The following is a 22,204-nucleotide window of genomic DNA, read 5'->3' on the forward strand; positions in this document are numbered from 1 at the left end:
TATAAATAATGGAATGTCGAACTATTATTATTTACAAATAATGAAGTATTACTTGGAATTATATATAAATAATTAGAAATGATATTTTATATAATAGTAGTTATTTACAAATAAAATGTAAATTATATATAAATAATAGTTAGTATTTAATAAATAATGATTATATAACAAATAATTGTTCTATATAATATTGGTACATTCGGCGCCTCATACTGGACTGCTTGGTGCAGTATCAAGCAGCAAAATATAATTTTTCATACTTTTTTTTAAATATATGAAGATAATCAAATTTTCATTATATAATTCTATGGTATTAAAGAAAGTTAACCACAATTAAACATTGAAATCTACGTTACATTATATCTATCAGAAATATGAAACTGCAGGTAATAAATTGGAAAAAACAGTATAGTATTAAGCAGGAAAAAGCAATTAAAGAAATTAAAGCATATACATATAAACATAATTTCAAATATAAAAACATACAGAATTTAATAAATATATCAGTTATGAATTTCAACGTGAAGTAATGTACACAAGTTTCATATGACAAATGGGGAAGCTCAGTAGATGTCTGTTGAATCAAAACATGACCAGGGATCTGTCTCACAAAGCTTATCAATTAATCATAGATCGATTCTTTTACGATCGATTCCATCCACCATAAGGTACAATCACTTGTAAAAATTTAATGTATGATGAATTTCTATGCTTTGTGGTACAGGACCCAGACCCAGGAAGGGAGGCACAAACTCGAGAACCAAATTTTATAAAACTACATGTAGAAAACAATGGCAAGTTTCAGTTCGATGTTATAAGCTACTGAAATACAGCAATCTGATTGGCTAATGACAAATTTGACCCAGACTTCTCACCCTTGTTTCTATTTGTTTAAACATTAACACTAAACATAGTTTCAGAAATCTCTGAGAGTTATGTTATAAGCTACTGTAATCCTGTAATCTCATTGGCTAATAGCTTAATCTAGATTTCTATCATGCCTGTTGATATCTATAACAAGTTGTAGGATTCTAGCTTCTGCAATTCAAACAAAAATAATCAGAGGTACATGTACAAAACAATCAACATGAATACTATTATCTATGTTACTATTTGTAAAGTTCTATTGTTTATGAATAAAAAAGTAATCTCAAATTTCCAAATTCAATCCCCTACTCTTCTGCAGAAGAATAATGGAGATGACACACTGTAAGAAAACGATGTTTGAAAGTTTAAGTACGCTATTAAAGCCCGTCACTCTTTTATTGTTGGTTAAAGTTTTAAACAAGTTATTTAAAGCTTTAAACAAGTTGATTAAAAAATTTCAACGTTTACATTTAAACAACTTGTTGTTATGACAGGCTTATATAACATGCCTTAAAATTTTTTAAATGGTTGGATAAACCCTGGACTCTTATACTGCATACAGAGTTGTGTAAAAAAAAAAAAAAAAAATACTGCACTGTAAAAACATTGACACAAATTCATTAAGGTGGTATTGAATTTTTGGACTTAACCATGGGAAATTGCAGATTTCATGCATAAATAACGCTTACAGTACTTCTGTGCATATACTGAGTCCATGAATGCGCAGTTTTATCACGACATGCTAAATTCATGCTTGCCAGTAAGTTTAGAACATTAATGAATCCATTGTTTCATTTGAATCAACTTATTTAAACTGAGGAGGGGGAGGTACTTACATGAAGATTTGGTTTGGACAGGGGTGTGCGGCTGAGGATTCTAAACCCATACCCATATTTATGGGTCATTTTGGCTAAAATGGTACCCATTATTACGGATTTATTACAGGGGCGGATCCAGGATTTTCCAAAAGGGGGGGGGGGCATTTTCCCCTGGAAAATTTGACATGCAAAAAAAAAAAAGGTTATCACCCAAAATGCAAGGTCATTTCGTATTTGCACCTAAGACATTGGAGGAGAATATGTTTAAGGCCAGTATCTACAAATTGGGGCCATGTTTAGGGATTTTCCATTTCCAGCATAAAACCATACCCCATGTTTAGGGATTTCTTGCAAAAAAGCAACCCATTCCAGCGGCACATCCCCGTATGCCTTATTTAGTGAGTACACCCCCCCCTGAAATTAAACAGACGGCTCATTCACATATACCTGCTAAACACGCTTTTGATTTCAATATAAAACATAATTTTATACGGACCTTTGCCCAAGATATCTCAGGCACAGGGCTCAATAAGTGAATGCACTTTCCTCAATTAAACATGTATGAATTTAGTCCCCTGTTACAAAAGCACACATTCATTATATTATATGGCCCCATCTTTCAAAGAGTTGCGATTGATCCAATCGACCACAACTATAGACGACCAGCAACATCAACACCTAAAATGTATGTTTGTTCAAATCATGTTCTAGATATGATGTACATGTATACATTCATCATTCTCTTGAAGATTCAGTGTGATTCTCTTTATTTACCAAGGAGATTGTGCAAATTTTTTGTAGAAAAAAATTATGGTATGGATAGATTTCCATACAGTTAAGATTGATAGATCAATTGAACTCTTTATAAGACGGGACCCTGGGCTCTTTGATCATAGACGCACTAAATCAATCAGAATTAATGCATGAAACCTACATAAACTATGGTTTCAAACCAAAGATTTAAAACCACCTTTGTGAATTTGGGACATTGAATTTTAGATCTTAGCTTAAAAAAGTAGACTTTCATACTGCCATGTATACAATAGCAGAGTCAAAACAACATTGGATACGATTTCATATCTATAATATTTCAATTAGTAATTATACTTACATTTTATCAATATTTATCAATAATATTTGGCTATCATTATCATCATCGATATTTAATTGCAAAAGGATACATATTTTAAGTATTTGATAGTAAAGGTAAGACAAAAGCATTGTGCTATGATTTAAAGATCACAGCACCTATATATGAGACATGATGTCATCCAAACTGCTTCTTGGCATAACATTATCCTAACATATTGAATACAAAATATTGAATAAACTGGACATAATAGAGCGGGGTGGGGGGGGGGTGAATCCATAGCTCTGAAATTAATTTTACATTTCTTGAGAGTCTGCTGTGGTATTCCGAGAAGAGGGAAATACAAACTCAACAGTTTATAGACACTTGGGAAAAATTAATTCCCACATTGTTAATAAATAATATAGGATTTATATAGCACACGTAGCCACCTTGTATAAGGCGCTCCTATATTATCCCGGCCAAGGTGGTCAGCCGATTTCGGTGCGCACAGCTTTTTGTGGAATTATTTCCAGCCGGTACCCATTTACCTCACCTTGGTTGAGTGCAGCAAAATGTGGATAAATTTCTTGCTGAAGGAAACCATGCCATGGCTGGGAATCGAACCCACGTCCCTCGGATTGAATAACGAGAGTCTTAGCCACTACACCACGACACCCCAATACATGTTAGGGAATAAAACCAATTTGCCATTCGGTCTATGAAAGGGGACTAAATCAATAATCGAGCTACAATTAGATTGATTTTTAAAATCTAATCCAAATGTATATATACAATCCTCTTCCCCCCCCCCCCCCTTTATTTGGAGTTGATAAACTGATTTCTTTCAAAATAACTGATCATATTAAATAAATATTAATTCTCCTTTCAACAATAAATAGATGTTGCTCCCTCAAAGCGAAGGCAATCTTTAAAGAAAAAAGAAATGATTTCTGCATTTATAATCCTAACATGAAATGTTCCCATTTAAATGTAACAGATTGTGTACGCTACTATGCTACTATAGCTTAGAGCATATTGATCAAATCTACAATAATTTGCAGCTCCCAATATCTATACTAATACATTATCCCACTACCGTTTCTTTCTCCTTAATAAACATAACAAATTCAGCAAGAGATGTGATTCAAATCCACAAAAGTCAGCCAATAAATGCAAAATTATTTTTCTAACAGGATCTTGTGGATGCAACAAATACAAATTATTTTTCACACAGGATCTAGTGGCTCAACCTTTTATCCACACCAAGCAGGGAGTGAGACGAGAAGAGTCAGTGTGAGATAGCGAAAGACAAGTCTGCTGTGCAAACCCTTCACTCAAATTAAGGGTCTGAATATGCCAGCCTACAATGCCTCGTGTTATGAATTGAAACAGCAAGTTTTGTATATGCTATTCTTTGCGTGGAGACACACTTGTTGATCAAAGTTTGTGTACTGAATTGAAACAGCAAATTTTGTATATGCTAGTCTTTGCGTGGAGACACTTTTTGATAAAGTTTGTGTACTGAATTGAAACAGCAAGTTTTGTATATGCTAGTCTTTGCATGGAGACACACTTGTTGATCAAAGTTTGTGTACTGAATTGAAACAGCAAGTTTTGTATATGCTAGTCTTTGCGTGGAGACACTTGTTGATCAAAGTTTGTGTACTGAATTGAAACAGCAAGTTTTGTATCTGCTAGTCTTTGCATGGAGACACACTTGTTGATCAAAGTTTGTGTACTGAAATGAAACAGCAAGTTTTGTATATATGCTAATCTTTGCATGGAGACACACTTGTTGATCAAAGTTTGTGTACTGAAATGAAACAGCAAGTTTTGTATATGCTAATCTTTGCATGGAGACACACTTGTTGATCAAAGTTTGTGTACTGAAATGAAACAGCAAGTTTTGTATATGCTAATCTTTGCATGGAGACACTTGTTGATCAAAGTTTGTTTACTGAATTGAAACAGCAAGTTTTGTATGTGCTAGTCTTTGCATGGAGACACACTTGTTGATCAAAATTTCAATCCAGGTCTGTGCCTGCAGACTAGCAAAAAGAAAATGGGTACGGTCGTTGAGGCCTTATGGATATTGGCATTGAGGGCAGAGCATGTATTATTCATGAGCTACTTTAGATTAATGGATCAATCGGCATGGTCAATGCTGACATGCAACCTTATTACTCACTATACTGCAAACTTATACCCTTTTCTCATGATGTTTTCTTAACCCCCAACTATCATTAACCCCATACTACTGCAGGCATGCACCTAGCTGAATAAAAATTGATCAAGGAAAGATAATATCATCTAACATAATATATAATTAGCTCAAGAGTAGCTAGTAATAATTCATATGGACTTGCATTGCCAAGATCTCAAGAATTACCCTTTATGCCTTACCATCCCCCTCATGCGACATGAGACTGCTTGTACAATACACTTATATTTCTATCATCTTACTTAAGATAGTATCCTCAGTTACTATCATTGAAATTATTAATATAACTATCCTTTTTATGGCACAGTAGATCAAACATTTATCATATTCAAAGCAAGAAAGTAAGTAAAACAGCCACCCCTCGCCACAGAGTTTCATCTATATTTCAATCAATACCTTGAAATCAATATATATATAGTTTCTAAATCACTCCACCTAATTCAAACAAAGCATGAGATTGGCTATTTTGTGCATTTTTGTTAGATTCACATGACACAATAAATGGTAGAATTAACATTCCCCTGGCACTTAATATGAATAATAATAACAACCAATCCGCATGTACACAAACAGACAAAAAACCAACAGCCACCTAAACCCATCTTCGTATAAAGTAACAAAACATTTGGTAATATTTCAATACGAGTTGCTCTTGTGGGTTATAGTGTGTTATCTCCATCACCGTCGCCTGCCACTGAAAGACGTTAATAAGCGCATGTCACTGCAAAGTTTGTAGCAGATGGGTGGTGGTTCGGGGATGAGATGCATCCCAAGTGCTTGTGATCCGGTCCTACGCTGTTCCCTACGACATGCTGAAGTGGTTTACGATGATTTGAAATCCATGCATGCGGCACGCGTGACATGCAAGTTTAAAGACATCAAGTTTTCTCCTCCGATAACCGTGCGGAATCAAAATCAAGAACGATCCTTAGAGCATTTGCTTGCAGCGCTGACAGGAGGCCGATCTCCGTCTGACTTTCCAATGGACCCAAGTCAACCCTTGACCCCCGTTAAACGTCTTGTTCTGGGTCTGGATCCGGAATATGATGCTGGAGCAGCATTGCAGCGCCCTCTGGCGGCGCCACCGCGAGGTCCGGGTTGACCGGAGCGGCGTCGACACCGGCGAGGGTGGCAAGGTTGGGGATGGATCGGCTGCGGACGCACTGGAAGTCGACGTGCCTGCTCTTGTGCTCCTCCTTCTCCCAAGACATTCGCAGGAAAGGCCTCTGGACATAGTTGTAGATCACTGCCAATATAGATGCAATGTAAATGTGTGAGTACATAATGCAGAGGCCGATAAGACGGTTGAAATTTATCGGTCACACCAATATCTTACTATTAACAAGCATTTGAATGCAAAGTTTTACTTGTCAAAATTTAATAAGAAACATAGAAAATTAACTGCCATTCACAGACCATAAAAAATTAATATATTTTCCCTTGTTGTCAATACTGCTGTAAATGTTTGTCTAAGGTCTGACCTCCTGTGGATCCAAGTTGACCCTTGACCAGCGTTATGCGTCTTGTTCTGGGTCTTGATTGTGTTAATGTATGACTTATTCTTTTTTGTATGACTTAATCTTTTGTGATTTATATTTGTAACAAGTGGAATGCCTCTGGCCGTCTCACCTGCATCACGCGATTCAATATAGCAGCAGTGCTGATTTTGAAAACTACTATAACTCGCACAAGATGTTCAGTGATACTTGGTTACTCGTATTTCCACGTTTTATGAACTAGACCAATACACTTATAGAGATATGATGGCAATTCAACAAATACCCCCAACGCGGCCAAAGTTCTTTGACCTTACATGACCTTTGACCTTGATCATGTGACCTGAAACTCGCACAGGATGTTCAGTGATACTTGATTACTCTTATGTCCAAGTTTTATGAACTAGACCAACACACTTTCAAATTTATGGCTGTAATTCAACAAATACCCCAATTTGGCCAAAGTTCATTGACCCTAAATGACCTTTGACCTTGATCATGTGACCTGAAACTTGCACAGGATGTTCAGTAATACTTGATTACTATTATGTCCAAGTTTCATGAATCAGATCCATAAACTTTCAAAGTTATGATGGTAATTCAACAGATACCCCCAATTCGGCCAAAGTTCATTGACCCTAAATGACCTTTGACATTGGTCATGTGACGTGAAACTCATGCAGGATGTTCAGTGATACTTGATTAACCTTATGTATAAGTTTCATGAACTAGGTCCATATATTTTCTAAGTTATGATGACATTTCAAAAACTTAACCTTAGGTTAAGATTTTGATGTTGATTCCCCCAACATGGTCTAAGTTCATTGACCCTAAATGACCTTTGACCTTGGTCATGTGACATGAAACTCAGGCAGGATGTTCAGTAATACTTGATTAACCTTATGGCCAAGTTTCATGAACTAGGTCCATATACTTTCTAAGTTATGCTGTCATTTCAAAAACTTAACCTCAGGTTAAGATTTGGTGTTGACGCCGCCGCCGCCGCCGTCGCCGTCGGAAAAGCGGCGCCTATAGTCTCACTCTGCTATGCAGGTGAGACAAAAACACGATTTGTACATACACTTTGTCAAGATGCATATTAGTCTTTGGACCATCTGTCTCAGTGTTATTAAATAGTTTTACTTGACTAAACTCTGAATATATATAAATACCTTCTGGTTTTCCTCCTGGTCTCTGTTTGATCTTCTCTTTGTAGGTTGGATAACCTGATGAAAGCAATAAAAAAAGCAAGAAAACAAAGAAAACTGTTAGCTTTGAAGCTCATACCTTGGAGTAAAAATTGACAAAAGATATCTGAACTATGGGCATGGTTTATACCAATGAAAATGTGGGAGGCTACTTTGGAAGTAGGATTCCTAAAAAAACCCATTCTACAGAGAGCAAGACCTCTGAAAGACTGCTGTAAGACCATGAAACTTGCTTGATCTTTCAAAAGTCTTTCAATCAACTTTCAAAGATCTCAGAGATCTTTTACAAATTCCTGATGGATCTTTCAATAGTCTTTGTGGTCCTCATGAGTCCCAAAACTTTTTGAAACTATTCAAAACAGCCTTTTAGCGGTCTTTCAGGAAAATGGTCTTTTGGTGGTCTTTCAGCAGTTTTAAAGCTGTCTTTCTATGAACTTTCAAATTTTTTACTAATCTTTCCATGATCTTTCGACAGTCTCTCAAGATTTTTTCAGAGATCACCGTAAGACTCATGAGAGATCATTGAAAGATCATTGAAAGACAGTGAGAGTCCATGGAAAGAATTCTGAAAGATCACTTGTTGCATAAAAGATCTCCGAAAGACCATTGAAGATATCTATAGGACTTGTCTAAGTCCAGTAAGACAAGAAATATCCATCAGTCTTTCAGAGTTCTTTGAGGGGTCTTTCTGAGCCATTTCACAGAGATGACACATTTCAGTGATCTTGGAGACTGCTGTAAGACCTTGCCAATTTTTGGTCTTTGAAAGGTCCTACAAAGGTCTCCCCTCTGTGGAATGGGGGCCGACAAGAAGTATCAATCAGTCTTTCACAGTTCTTTGAGAAGTCTTTCAGAGCCATTCCACAGAGATTACAAATTTCAGTGATCTTTTTAGAGACTGCTGTAAGACCTTGTCAATTTTGGTCTTTCAAATGTCCTTCAAAGGTCTCCCCTCTGTGGAATGGGGGCTGCATGCAACAGCCTCCTGTCAAGGCATGTCAAGTCTTGGCTTCTATGATTGATTACTTTAATCTAATTCAGATCCCCATTTATTAGCACCAAGATTAAATACATACCTTAAATACCAAGCATCATCTTCATCACACTCTTTATATTTCAGCAGTAACTTTTTAAAAATACCCTCTATGCCTAGTCCAATCTTCTTCAGACTCCTTTCTGTCAGCATTGACGGAAATGATGATTATTCAGGGCCCTGTCTTACAAAGAGTTGTGACAGATCTGATCAATCACAACTATGGACGGCCAGGAACGTCAACATCTATTATGCATGTCTGTTCAAAATATTTTCTAACTATGATATATATTCATGCGTTCAATGTTTTTTTTTAATTCGTTGTGCTTCTCTTAGTTTACAAAAGACATTGTGCAAATTTCCTGTAGAAAAAATTATGACACTGATGGATTTCCATAGTTACAATTGATTGTAAGACGGGGCCCAGAATTCTATTATCCGACTTAAAAAAAATTACCTTCTATGCCTAGTCTAATTTTCTTCAGACCCCTGTCTTTCAGCACTGACTTGGCCACGTCCCTATTCTCGATGTACTTGAAGAACCGATAGAGGGAGGTGCTGTAGATGACTTGGCAGTTCTCCTCTCCCATTGCCGGAGGATAGTCAGGATCCCATTCCACTACGTCATCCTCTAGCAAGATAACAATATGACACTCTCTCTCTCCTTTCTGTGTAAATGCAAATAAAACAAGACATTTTATGATAATAATAATAACAATAATAATAATAATAATAATAATAATAATGAATAATAAATAATAACAACAATAATAATAATAAAAAATAATGAATAATAAAAAATAAATAATGATAACAACAACAATAATAATAATATAATAAGATCACTTAATGGATAAATGTACCAAATCTGAATCCATCATGATATATTCTTGGTTATATAGACTTTCTTGTGAATTCAGTGTATAATACAGCTACTTTCATTTATCTTTCAATGCTTTCACTATGTCAGCCTTGCTTTTCAGCCAATAAGATGTATCCAACTGTTGTATCCCACCGCTGCCACCACAACAGTAAAGAAATTAGAGTACAGTCACAACAGTACTTGGATCATGCAATTTATTTGAGGATGTTTAGAATTCTCAACAGGAGCCGCAAGGGACAGCTGTTTACTGTTGGAGTAGTAGTTAACAACGATGGCGCTCTTCAATCTCTCGGTCACTTTCATAAGCAGGACTTACACATTTTACAATACCTATGACACAAGGTGGCACAATATAACTAGGGCGCTATATCAGGCAGCTCTACTTGCTACTTTGAAACAGAGGGTCGTGGGTTCATATCCCAGCCATGGCGTAGTTTCCTTCGGCAAAAAATTAATCCATATTGTGCTGCACTCAACCCAGGTGAGGTGAATTGGTACCTGGCAGGAATTTATCCCTTTAAATGCCGAGCACTGGAAAGCTGCTTGAGCTACAGCCGGGGTAATAATATCCAAGTCCTTTGGAAGCGCATAGAGACGTTATTCATAATGTGTTATGCGTTATACAAGAGCTGACAATTATCATTATTACTTACCTGTGCACAGTTGACCATCTCTGGTAGCAACGCTGCTTCTAAATGCTTCTCAAATTCTTGCCTGGCACCGTCGTTTGAAATCTCATGTAGTAGGCATCCTGTAAAACAAGAAAAAAATTCTTTATCAATATAATCCTGCATCCGATTGTTGTTATTAGTTTCTCTTTCTGTAGTGCAATAGAGAAGTTTCAGATGACGTAACAGCGGAGGGCATAGGGATGGGAAGCACGTGCAGCAGACCATAAAAACAATGATTCATCAGTTTCATGTATCGGTTTTTATTGTTTGTCCTCCAAAATACTTGCTTGTGGAAACACTATATATCTCTTTACATAATCAGGGCTCCCAGCTTTTCAAGGAAAACAAAGTTCCCTGATTTTTCCTTGATGAAGTTAACACATTCCCAGTTTCGCATGTTTTACATGTATTTTCAGTATAAAAACTGTACTGCAGTCAAAGAGGCTATACTAAAAAACCACCATAACCAGTCATTCAATTGTGGATGTTGTTTTGATATGCAACAAAATATAACAGAGTCTGACTGCCATGCTTTCGATTTTTGGGCCAATCAAAACTCCCTGATATTTCTCTCATTTGAGGCATTTTTCCCTGATTTGAGGTATTTTTTTATAAAATTCCCTGATTTTTCCCCAACTGGAAAAAAGTAAAATAATTTTCCCTGATGAGCTGGGAATCCTGCATAATTAAAACTTCCAAGCCTACAACATTCAATTAGTACTTTACAACTGATAATACCTCAGTCACATTTGCTCTACCGTGCCTTACCGCAAGTCAAAACAGACGTTTTATCATTTTTTTGTACCAGCTACATACAGGTGGCTTGAATACAAATGAATAAAACGGCTGTTTTCGACTCGGCGTACGGCCGCCGTAGGGGAAATGGGACTGTACCATTGCTTACTTAAATTTTTGCACTTGATGGTTTCTTCTGTAAAGGGTATAAGTAGATAATCACACGCCTCTCTGAGATCTTGAATAGACACGCTGGGTGGACAACGAATACAACCAACTTTGTAGAAATCCTTTTAAAAAAAGAAAGAAAATCAATCATGATATTTAGTTTCATAATGTCACACATATTCTGAGATCTCTAAGATCTTGACCAAATATGATGGATGGACAATAAATAAAACCAACTTTGCAAAAGTCGTTGAAAAGGAGAGAACAAAATTATGATTCTTTTCATGGTATAACAATTTTACACGTATTATCATGCCAAAGGGTATCAATTTCAATAAATTATATAATAGCAATGTAGATAGTTTTCTTCATGTAAAGTATGTATGACCTATTGTATTTTCCATCAGTTGTACATGCATGTATTTGAAAGCCATTGGAAGCTAAAAATTTCTTTGATTACTTGCATTCATGAACACAAAAAAAATAATCTTAATCTTGAATCTTTCTTGTGGGCATAGAACTGTAACCCTGTAACTCTAACCCGTCAGTTATATGCCATTATACACTCAACAAAAATAAACTTATTTTTGCCCTCAAACTTAATTGAAAAGGCAAAGAGTTTGGCTGGATGATAACATTTCAGCTGATACGACATAGGCTACTTTATATTCTCCTTTCCTATATTTTTTCACATTAAGACAAGAAATCAGGAACTTTTGCCAACAATCATTTCTTAATAGGTGTTGAAACCTAAACTTTTAATTCCCAAACGCAATTGAAAAGACAAAAGAGTTGTTTTGACTGGCTTACTAGAATGAATGAGATTTCAGCTGATACTGGCTACTTCAAATTCTCCTTTTCGTCTCTTTAATATCCCACATTAGGACACAAAATTAGAAATTTTTGTCAGAAATCGTTAAGTAACAGCTGTTGAAAGCTAAACCTACATTATAATTCACAAACTGTATTGAAAAAGCAAATAGTTTGTTTTGCTGCCTTACTAGAATGAATGAGAAGATTTCTGCTATATGAATTACTTCTAATTCTTCTTTTTATATTTAATTTTTCAGATTAGGACACAAAATTAAAAAAAAAACTTTTCTCAGCAATCATTTAAGTAAAAGTTGTTGAAACTTTAACTTATAATTCACAAACTGTATTGAAGAGGCAAAAAGTTTGCTGGCTTACTAAAATGGATGAAAAGATTTCAGCTGATATCCCATGGGCTACTTCATACTCTCCTTTATCGTTAGGTCTGGTCATAGTATGGTCCACACCATTGCTAAACATTCTGTGAATTTGCAGGAGAAATAATGGCATTACAAGCTGTTAGAACTACAAAATGTTTCACAATGTCACATAAAATCATGGGACTTTTGTCTGCAATTGTACTGTAACAGAAGTTTAATTGCACACTTCCTTACTCATTATATCTATATCTTCGCAAAACAAGGAAGGCTTGAATTACTTTGCTTAATGTTTATGAAATGTTACAGATTTTTTCACTTTTTCAAGGGGAATTTGACACTCTTTAGATGTAAATCACCCAGGGTGTAATGACATTGATGACCAGCAGACGTAATGCAATGCCCCACCTTGCACTTATAGTAAATAACTCATTTTCCCTGGTGGGTATTTCATAAAACTATTCGTAAGTTACGAGCGACTTTACAAGTGACTTGTGACATTTTTTTTTTTGGGGGGGGGGGGGTAAATGGTTTAAGAAAAACCCACTTGATCTGGCCAACTGCATGAGGCTATTAAAAGCAGGCTTGGCCAACAAATTTCTCGCTGGTAAATAAAAGTTTGTTTCCCTCCCCCTTCCCCCAGGAAATCTCTACTACAGATATTTCTTGTGCTTTTCAAGAAGTCTGGGGTTAGCAAATAATAATCAATTTCCCATAAAAGCAGACTCCCAAAGAACTTTGAGGTCTGCCTAGCAATTGAGTCTTTGAACTCTTGTTGGAATGCTCCCAAAGGAGTGGAGAAAGTGCATACATCGTGTGCCGGCACGCCAGGATGCGATGACCGGTGAAAGCGATAAGAAACATACAGTAATGTATTAAAGCACTACATAAATGTAACGATTATCATTAAGGCAAATCCTTACCTTCCTAACATGGTATTTGGATGAGCGATGAAGAGCGAGGGATCTACTACGAATCTAGTGTTCTCAACGATCAGGGTTACACGATCGGCTAACTTGAACTGGCCGGCCACACCTACATGGTTTCTAGCCATACCTGTGAGAAAGAGGGTTGGAGAGAGAGAATGTAAGAGAGTGAGAACTCAAGATGTAACATGTAGAGGGGGTGAGGGAAAGAGAAAGAGAGAGAGACAAGGTGACAGAAAAGGAGAAAGTATTAAAGAGAGAGAGAGAGAGTGAGTTGAGAGAAAGCAAGAGGGACACAGATAGAAAAAGGGCGTAGATGAAGGACAGAAAATGTGATGAGAGCGAGAGGAGAGAAAAAGAGAGATTGTTAGAGAGTGAGAAATCAAGATGTGACATATAGAGGTGGAGATGGAGAAAGAGAGAGAGAGTCAGAGGTAGAGGTAGAGAAGATATGTGTAACAGAGGGGAGAGAGAGAGAGCAAGAAAGAGGGGGACAGGTAGAAAACAGGGGGAAGAGGGAGAGAGAAAGAGAGTGGTAGGAGAAAAATATAGAGAGAAAAGATGACAGAGAGAGAGAAACAAAGAGGAGAGAGGAGAAATAGAGAAGGAACATATAAGGTGAAAAGATTTAAAAAATCATAAATACATGAATCAAACTGATCCGAAATTTTGATATGACATGTAGTGTCATTTTATCCATCAAAAACACACACAGAACAAATGATGCCTACCAAGTATCATTTTCACAAAACACATTCAAGTGAAAACCATAACTAAAATGAACTTTCAAAGATGTTCATGCCGTAATTTTCTTCATATTTTTGCGTTTTTCAATTTAATTTATTTTTTTGCACTACAGGTCATCACAATGTTATCCATTTATACATATCAAACTCTGGCAAGAGCAAGTGCATTGGAAGTGAACAAAAAACTTTCTAACCATAGCTTCAAGCTTACTATGAACGATTGATAAATAATGAATAAAAAGTGATTTGACAACCTCATGCAAACATGCTAAATTGCAAACCAGCACAAACTTGTTTGGTACTGCAAATGGGCACAAGTCCATGGGAGAGGGGGTCAAACATATTATTGGCCCGTATCCTGAAGTAGAGTTTAACTTAAACTCAGGTTTAAAGTTGTGGTTTAAATATGGATAGCCAATTGTTACATAAATCACTAACAGTAGAGATATTTCAGCTCATTTGGCTCTTAAATCATTCATAATTGTTATATACGAAGTATAAATAGATGATTGTCTTCACCATTGATGAATCAGGAAAGAGCACAGTAAATATAAGAAACATACAACTTAATACAAATTTTGACACTTTTGGCTTCCCATAATTCTAGCACAGAGTTAGACCATGGTCTTGGTTAAACCTGACTTCAGAATACGGGCCATTGTGGCTTGGCAAAAAAAAGACTTTTCGGCCTAGAAGAATAGAAATCATAGCAAGAAATTGTCCGTCCTAAAAAATAAAAAAAAAAATTGTCCGTCCTGTACAGTTTACACAATTTCCTGCACACAGTACACTGTGCCCAATGGTATTTAAGTCATAATGGAAAATAATGACTAAGAATTTGCAAAAGAATTTTAAAATTACCTTAAAAGTTGTTTTTATGCAAGATCTGCAAATTTGCAATTGCTGAACTTGGTACATGCATGTACATGTAATCTTGTCAATTTATATTTATTTCGGCTACATACCTCACAGAAAACTCAGCAGAAAAGGAACCCAGAAGTGTTGTTAATTTGCAGGGGGATTATGTCATGAGTGGGTTATGGCACACCAAAGCTCATCCTTTCTTTTCCCTAACAATAACCGCTTTCCAACAGGTAAATCGTTTATCTTTTTTCTGTTAAACATTCATTATCAATTTCAATAAACATATTAAAAGGAGAGTTTTGTTAACTCTTTGCACGCTGAATTAATTTTGGGGGGATAATAATGAGAATCGTTTCCATATTTTTTTCTTTAATTCAAGATTTCCATATTGCACCATTGATACTTATTATTATTATATAGATGTTATCCAAGAACTATTGCCTTTTATTAGCTTAAATCTAATTTGAAGGTAGGGGAGAAAACTAATTATTACGATTGTTGAATTTACTTGTAAGAATGTACAAGATTGCAACATCAGCACGCACAGGATTAAGGGATTTTTCATTCATCGTTTAGAGCACATTCCACATGGCAATGTACATGTAAAAATGAAATGCTATGACTGAGAGAAGATGGAACTTTTGTTTTGAATCTCTCCACATTCTGAGGAGATACATGTAGATATATGTATGCTCATGGAGAGCACCAGCCCCATAAAGTCCAGTTTCATATTATGAAGGGGGGGGGGGCTCATGTCTGCACACCTAACAATTCAACTTAAGAATAATAATGAATTCTTCTTAATATCACAAAAATTTGCAGTTGATAATGTTCCTTACTAATCTCATAGAAATTTGAAAGAAATATATAATTTTCTTGGAAAAAACCTCGGCCAGTCATTTTCAGATTGAACAAAAAACGGGTGCCCCATGTCTAAGCACCCATTCACTTTACACACAATTCAGGGATTTTGATGAGAAAGGCTGCATTTTGAGGTTGTCACAAGAAATGCCCAAAATTCATTATTTTTTCCACCATTTTGAGTCGAATCTTTTAATGAATACCTTTCTATGTATTGCATCTGTGAAGTTTGTGGTTGCTACATATCTTCTTTTACTAGAGTCGCGCAGATCCGCATATGCGCAGACAAGGGGGACTGCGCAGACGTAATGAACCATACCATACCCCTAAATGCCTCTGCACACCTTGCGACTGGTCCACGATCCAATTTCGGAACAAGTCGCAATTTTCTTATTTTCTGAAAATTATGTGAATGACGAGTATCTTTTAATTTGAGGTTCAAATGTAACTGTAGGAATGCTAATTAATATAACGATTTTGGAGTATTGCAAGCCTGTATTATGGAGTAAAGGTCAAAATGGTTTCAAATCATACGATTGTTATGATGCCATTGAGAAAAGTTATTAAATTCACTTTTGTTCTATTAAGGATGGTGCATGTACATGTAGCATGGTCTTAGATTTAAACATAAAAAGTATTCCTCAGAATTTCCTCTCATGATTTCGAACTTTACAAGGTAAGATATTCCAAGTCTCAATATTTGCATCAAATTTTAGTACATTATATTCCAAAATAGGGTCGCAGAGCAATCGTAAGGTGTGCAGTGGCCCTAAGCGGTAATTACGAGCAGGTTTAATCTGCATATTAGTATGATGCATTCATGGTAATTCATGAAATGACCTATACCGTGCTCACATGCAGATCGACGATTCCTGGGATTCGTACAGTTGCTCATGGTCGTGATCGTGATGGTCGTCGAGGCAAGGTCGGAAGGCGGGCCTCTCCGCGATTCGTTGGCTGCCGAGGAAGCCGGGGCAGCCGCGTACACGACGGAGGAGCAGGGGGTCGACGATTGAGGCGGCGGCGCTGACATCATATGAGCAGCATTGAAAGAGGAGGAAGGCGATTTGAGGCACGAGTGTGTTGGCGAGTCGTCGCGATTGGAACGGACTTCGATAGGTTGAGCTCTTGTGTTTGACGATTGGGTGTCACTTGTCATCATAGACGAAGAAAGCCCTACTTGCGGATAGGAGCTCCTGAAAGTGCAAAAAAAAATTAATAAATTTCACCTTTTCCATACATGTAGATTGTCTCCAAGTTACCAAGAAAATAATGGATCAAAAATGCAATATACATGTACACTCTCATATACTGGTCTTCAAATTTGTTATACATATATATACAGAATAATGAAGTCGACAAAGATATCTTAAAACACTACAGTACAGTCTTGCATCATCACTCACTAGACTCACTAGAATTCCCAGCTACATGTACATCCTGGTGGGGCCTGGTGCCCTCGTGCCCTTGCTGCACCGTTCACCGACAATTTAAGGGGCAAGCCCGGTCAGCTAAGTACTCACAGGAGCTCTAGCAAATAAGGGCACCAGCCCCCATAGGAAGCCAGTCAGACCAGTGTGTGATGAAAAAGTGGACTTTACATGTACATGTATACAAAACAAATATTTATAAGTTTTAAGGCTATGAATCTCAACCACTCACCTGCACACAAAAATTGTGGCTGAATTTACCTTACAAATGAATGCAAATAAACTGTAAAATTACAGTGTTCATGTAAAAGGCATTCTATCGCCCTAATGACAAATTCACTACTTGTTGAACTGTGCTGTTAAAAGTATACATAAAATCAATTAAATCAATATTTATCACAATGTAGCATAAAATTTGCAACCTGCAAGTAAGTCCTCAAGTGAGACATGCCCAGTAAATTCTACTATGTAACCAAATTGCATGTACTGCACATCACATTTACATGTACATGTTAGTCAAAAGGCAAGGCCTTTAAATGTAAGGTAAATATGAACCTACAAAAAAGTATGCCATGTAAAAACAATATCCTTCAAATCACAATGTGCAAACTTGTAAACACTGAAGAATGAGTGTACACTGTATGAGAATCTCTGACATCTACATGTACAAACACATTAAAATAGACAAAACAACATCAAGGTCATGGCTGTATGTGATGTACATGTACTGTACACATGTTGTTCTCAAGCCCAGGGTCCCGTAACACAAAGGTTTATCGTACGCTTGATTTTTACGGTTGATTGTACATTGTAGTCAATGGAATCGATCGTAGAAAATGTTCTATGATCATTGCTAAGTTTTGTGTTACGGGCCCCAGCACACGGTAAAAAATATTGTAATTTGCATGATTCCAGTGAATAATAAGGCTAATGACACATTTTTAGCACGTGTGAATTTTTAGCACGTATGAAACCAAACTAGAACATGATTGGAATCAGGAACGCTAATCACAACCACGAATTCAAATTCTACTCCGAAGGTGAATTCCAGTTAAGTTTCACTCTAATTCTGGTACTAATTTTGCGTGTGAAAGGCTTGACCTCCAAAACATCTTTTGGGGGGCGGAGCTTGCGTGACCTTTAAAGCACTTCCGTAGATAATACAATTGTCATGCACTCATAGTAGTTTGTATTTGCGACGCTGTGCTTTGGTTGACAAGTCACCAAGGACACATAGAGCCTTCACCCGGAAATTCAAATTCAAATCACAGTTTTCGAATGAGTGTGTGAAAGGTCTGATGATGCTAAAGACGAATTGCAATCATTAATTACAATGATGATTCACGATTCACGTGTGAAAAGGCTAGTCTACAGCACAGCAGAAACTACTGCACTTCTTGCAGTATCCGAAATCCTAAAAGAAAAGCAGAAAATCATGAAATCAAAATTTCTCTCCTGAAAAGAATTACAACATAACTTACAGGGCCTTTTTCAGGCACATTCAAAAGGCAAGAACATACATGTACATGTATACCACAACAACAATGACTCCCAATCTACAAAACACAGTGCACATGTACATGCGCAGGAAGTGCAAGGTTTACAGTCCTGAGAAACTGTCACGATCCTCGCATTATCTAAATTGTAAGTTTTGGCATTGTCAATATAAGTGTACGAATCAAAGTTCTCTCAAGAGCAAAACGTCAACTTACATGGTATCAAGGACCTACACCAGGGCTCGATTTTGGCGGGAGCCCGGTGGCAAAAGGCTCCCTAAAACCTCTGCGGGCTCCTTAGAAAGTAATTGAAAAAGCCCGGTGGGCTCCCTAAGATTTTCTAGTACCAGCCACCAAAAAAGCAATTTCTTACCAGCACACTAATCCATGCTTTATAAGTCTAAATTATGTTTTCAAAATCATAAAAAACCTTGAAAATAGCGAAAATAGCGAGTTTCAAATTGCTTAGCTGCGTCTTTTTTTCTGTACCACGTTTTTCCACACACATGGTACCTATGGAAAAAAGAATCGGGCTACACCGGTGCGAGAAACAGTTGCATGTACAGGGGTCCATTATCATTTACGCCGTGTGTAATTTCCAATGCACACATTTCCCTTAGGGATATCACGATTCTGTGTCATGTAGACTTCGGCTCTGCTTGTCAAAAGGGCGCCTATTAACATCCAAAATAACTTACCTCGGTAGTGAATTATTCCTGAAAAATCTTTTGTTTAATTTTTTCAAGGGAGGGGGTAAATATCAGACAGTAAATCATCAAACATGGAAACATCTGATTTTAGGAGGCCGTCGGATTTTACTCACGCACGCACTGACACTTTTGCAAGTCGGAGCTCTCTCTCTCTGCCTGAGCTCTGGGGGACAATTCGGTCAGTAAAGGCCTCAATGATGGTGATTTTCTGTTTCAGATAGAGTTTACGTTTCAGGTTTTTTTTTTAAACTACCAATAAAGTTGGATGGTTTCTTCATTGTGATATATATTTAAGTTATTGATGAATACTTTTTCACCGAATTTAGACTCCCCCATAGAAAAATGCAATTTTCGTGGAGATCTGCGTTTTCAAAGAACTGCAGGAAAAGTTAGGGTACATGCATGTACATGTAACATGTGCCTACATGTGACATACTTAGCCTGTGTGGTTTTTGTACTGATATAAACACAATATTTGGAGTAGAAATTAGATGATGAATTAATTTTTTTAACATATACATGTATATCCAAGTCCACCGCACAGTCACACCCACACAAACACACACCAACCCACATCCATGATTCAGCATGAAAAAAAAATCAATTTTGTTTATGTATTTAATTTATTTCCTTTTTTTTTTATTTATTTTTTTTTTTGAGGGGGGGGGGCATTAAAAATGAAAAAAAAAAGTCATTGACTTATGTGTTTGTGACCGGTGTCTAAGTGTGTTGGGGTGTCAAAATCTGATTTACCCTGAATAAATACAACTGGTGCTGGTGATTATTAAACAAAAAACGTATCGTGATGGTGTGCTTTAATATTTTAATAGGTAATGACCAGTATTATGCAAAAAAAAGGGATAAACTTGGGCTCCTTAAAACCCATGCGGGCTCCCTAAAAAAGTGCTTGAGGAGCCCGGCTGGCTCCCTAAGAAAAAAGTAAAGGTCAGGCCCTGTACACGTAGGCACATCCACAAAGTCAAGAACATGAACCACAGTAACATCAACTCACAAAACACAATGTAAATCTTGCGCAGGAAGTGCAAGGTTTACAGGAAAAACTGTCACATTACTTGCAGTTTAATCTGAAATGGTTAACTATGTCAATGTAAGTATACAAATCAAAGTTCTCTCAAGAGCAGAACGTCAACTTACATGGTATCAAGGACCTACACGTAGGCACATCCACAAAGTCAAGAACATGAACCACAGTAACATCAACTCACAAAACACAATGTAAATCTTGTGCAGGAAGTGCAAGGTTTACAGGAAAAACTGTCACATTACTTGCAGTTTAATCTGAAATGGTTACCGGTAACTATGTCAATGTAAGTGTACAAATCAAAGTTCTCTCAAGAGCAGAATGTCAACTTACATGGTATCAGCGACCTACATGTAGTAACATCCACAAAGGCAAGAACATGAACCACAGTAACATTAACTCACAAAACACAGTGTACATACACAGGAAGTGCAAGGTTTACAGGAAAAACTGTCAATTTACTTGCAGTTTATCTGAAATGGTTAACTACAGTATGTCAATGTAAGTGTACAAATCAAAGTTCTCTCAAGAGCAGAACGTCAACTTACATGGTATCAAGGACCTACATGTACATGTAGGAACATCAACAAAGGCAAGAACATGAACCGCAATCCACAACCACAATGACTACAAAAGACAGTGTACATGCGCAGGAAGTGCAAGATTTACAGGAGAAACTGTCATGTACTCCTCAAGCACTTGTTCTTTCAGGAAGTATGGGGTACTGCCAGGAGAACTTGGCTGAGGTTTGAGCAGCGCTTTTCACAACAACAAGCTGTTTATTAGGCAAGATTTACATGCAGACCGGCAGGGGAGCAGTGGGGGGAAGTGCAGTGATTAAAGGGGCTACCGAGGACTAGCCCACTGTTTCAAATCCACTCACTACATCTACATACATGTACATGTATACAGTATTTTACAGAGCTCTGAGCTATTAAATAGAGATTAAAAAACAGGATATCAAATGTTCAAAATATAGAAAATGAAACAAATATGAATTCTCTATTTTATATAGGAACTAATGCTTTTAGAATTACTGTACATGAACTCTACACATTGAATTGACTAGTGCTCGGATAATAATAAAAACCGAACATTACAGTACTTACTCTTTTTTAAATCAATTTTTATTCTTGAATTCCTAGATTCAACAAGGTTTATCCCAGCTGTGAATAGCCATCAACACTCATTTATTATTTTCTTTTAATAAGCAATCAAAGAGTAATAGAACAGTTCGGGGGATCATAACTCATAAGGACAATGTACTATGAGAGGGGAAGTATTAATTAGAGGAATCATGGTACATGTACATAGGGGGCAGAGAGTGAGGTTGCAGGGGGAGGGGTAGCCTCTTGTCGAGGCCCTGGCGGCTGCTTCCCGAGCGAAGCGAGGGATTCCCTAATTCGCAAAGCGAATTAGGCCTGGCGCGAGCCAGGGCCTCTTGACATCTGAACTGAATTATATATTCATGAGGAACGTCTTCCTAATGAATATACATGAGTCATGATATTACTGGTCACCGAGTAAACCAATGAAATGTCAGAGCTGTTTCGTTTTGGGTTCGGAATACTATATAGTATAGTAGTCAATTATTCTGCAGGGGATTCATTTAATTGCGGGACACTAAAGGGGATATAACCTGCAAAATGCTATACAAGTAGTGGTACTACTACTACTACTACTACTACTACTACTACTACTACTACTACTACTGGCCGTAACAGACCCATCACCGCCCCGAAACTTCCCGGGAGATACTGCTTAGCCGCT

At 37.0% G+C, this 22,204-nt stretch overlaps 1 protein-coding gene across 3 annotated transcripts; it reads right to left on the minus strand.

Annotated features, from left to right (window-relative positions):
* Positions 1-1,438: 1,438 nt before the first annotated feature.
* Positions 1,439-21,079, minus strand: LOC129283184 (BTB/POZ domain-containing protein 10-like). 3 transcript variants are annotated; one of them, XM_064113632.1, is made up of 9 exons: positions 20,983-21,079; positions 16,612-16,952; positions 13,283-13,415; positions 12,361-12,463; positions 11,174-11,294; positions 10,252-10,349; positions 9,173-9,383; positions 7,647-7,700; positions 1,439-6,224 (listed from the first exon to the last, which is right to left on the minus strand). In XM_064113632.1, coding segments are annotated over exons 1-9 (1,299 nt in total). In that variant the 5' UTR covers positions 20,985-21,079; the 3' UTR covers positions 1,439-5,988. The 3 variants fall into 3 exon arrangements, with proteins under 3 accessions (XP_063969702.1, XP_063969700.1, XP_063969701.1); XM_064113630.1 differs by having other exon boundaries at positions 16,603-16,952; XM_064113631.1 differs by lacking the exon at positions 20,983-21,079 and adding an exon at positions 20,548-20,569 and having other exon boundaries at positions 16,603-16,952.
* Positions 21,080-22,204: the final 1,125 nt, after the last annotated feature.

Source organism: Lytechinus pictus, chromosome 19, assembly GCF_037042905.1.
Source record: "Lytechinus pictus isolate F3 Inbred chromosome 19, Lp3.0, whole genome shotgun sequence".
In the NCBI taxonomy this organism is placed as follows: domain Eukaryota; kingdom Metazoa; phylum Echinodermata; class Echinoidea; order Temnopleuroida; family Toxopneustidae; genus Lytechinus; species Lytechinus pictus.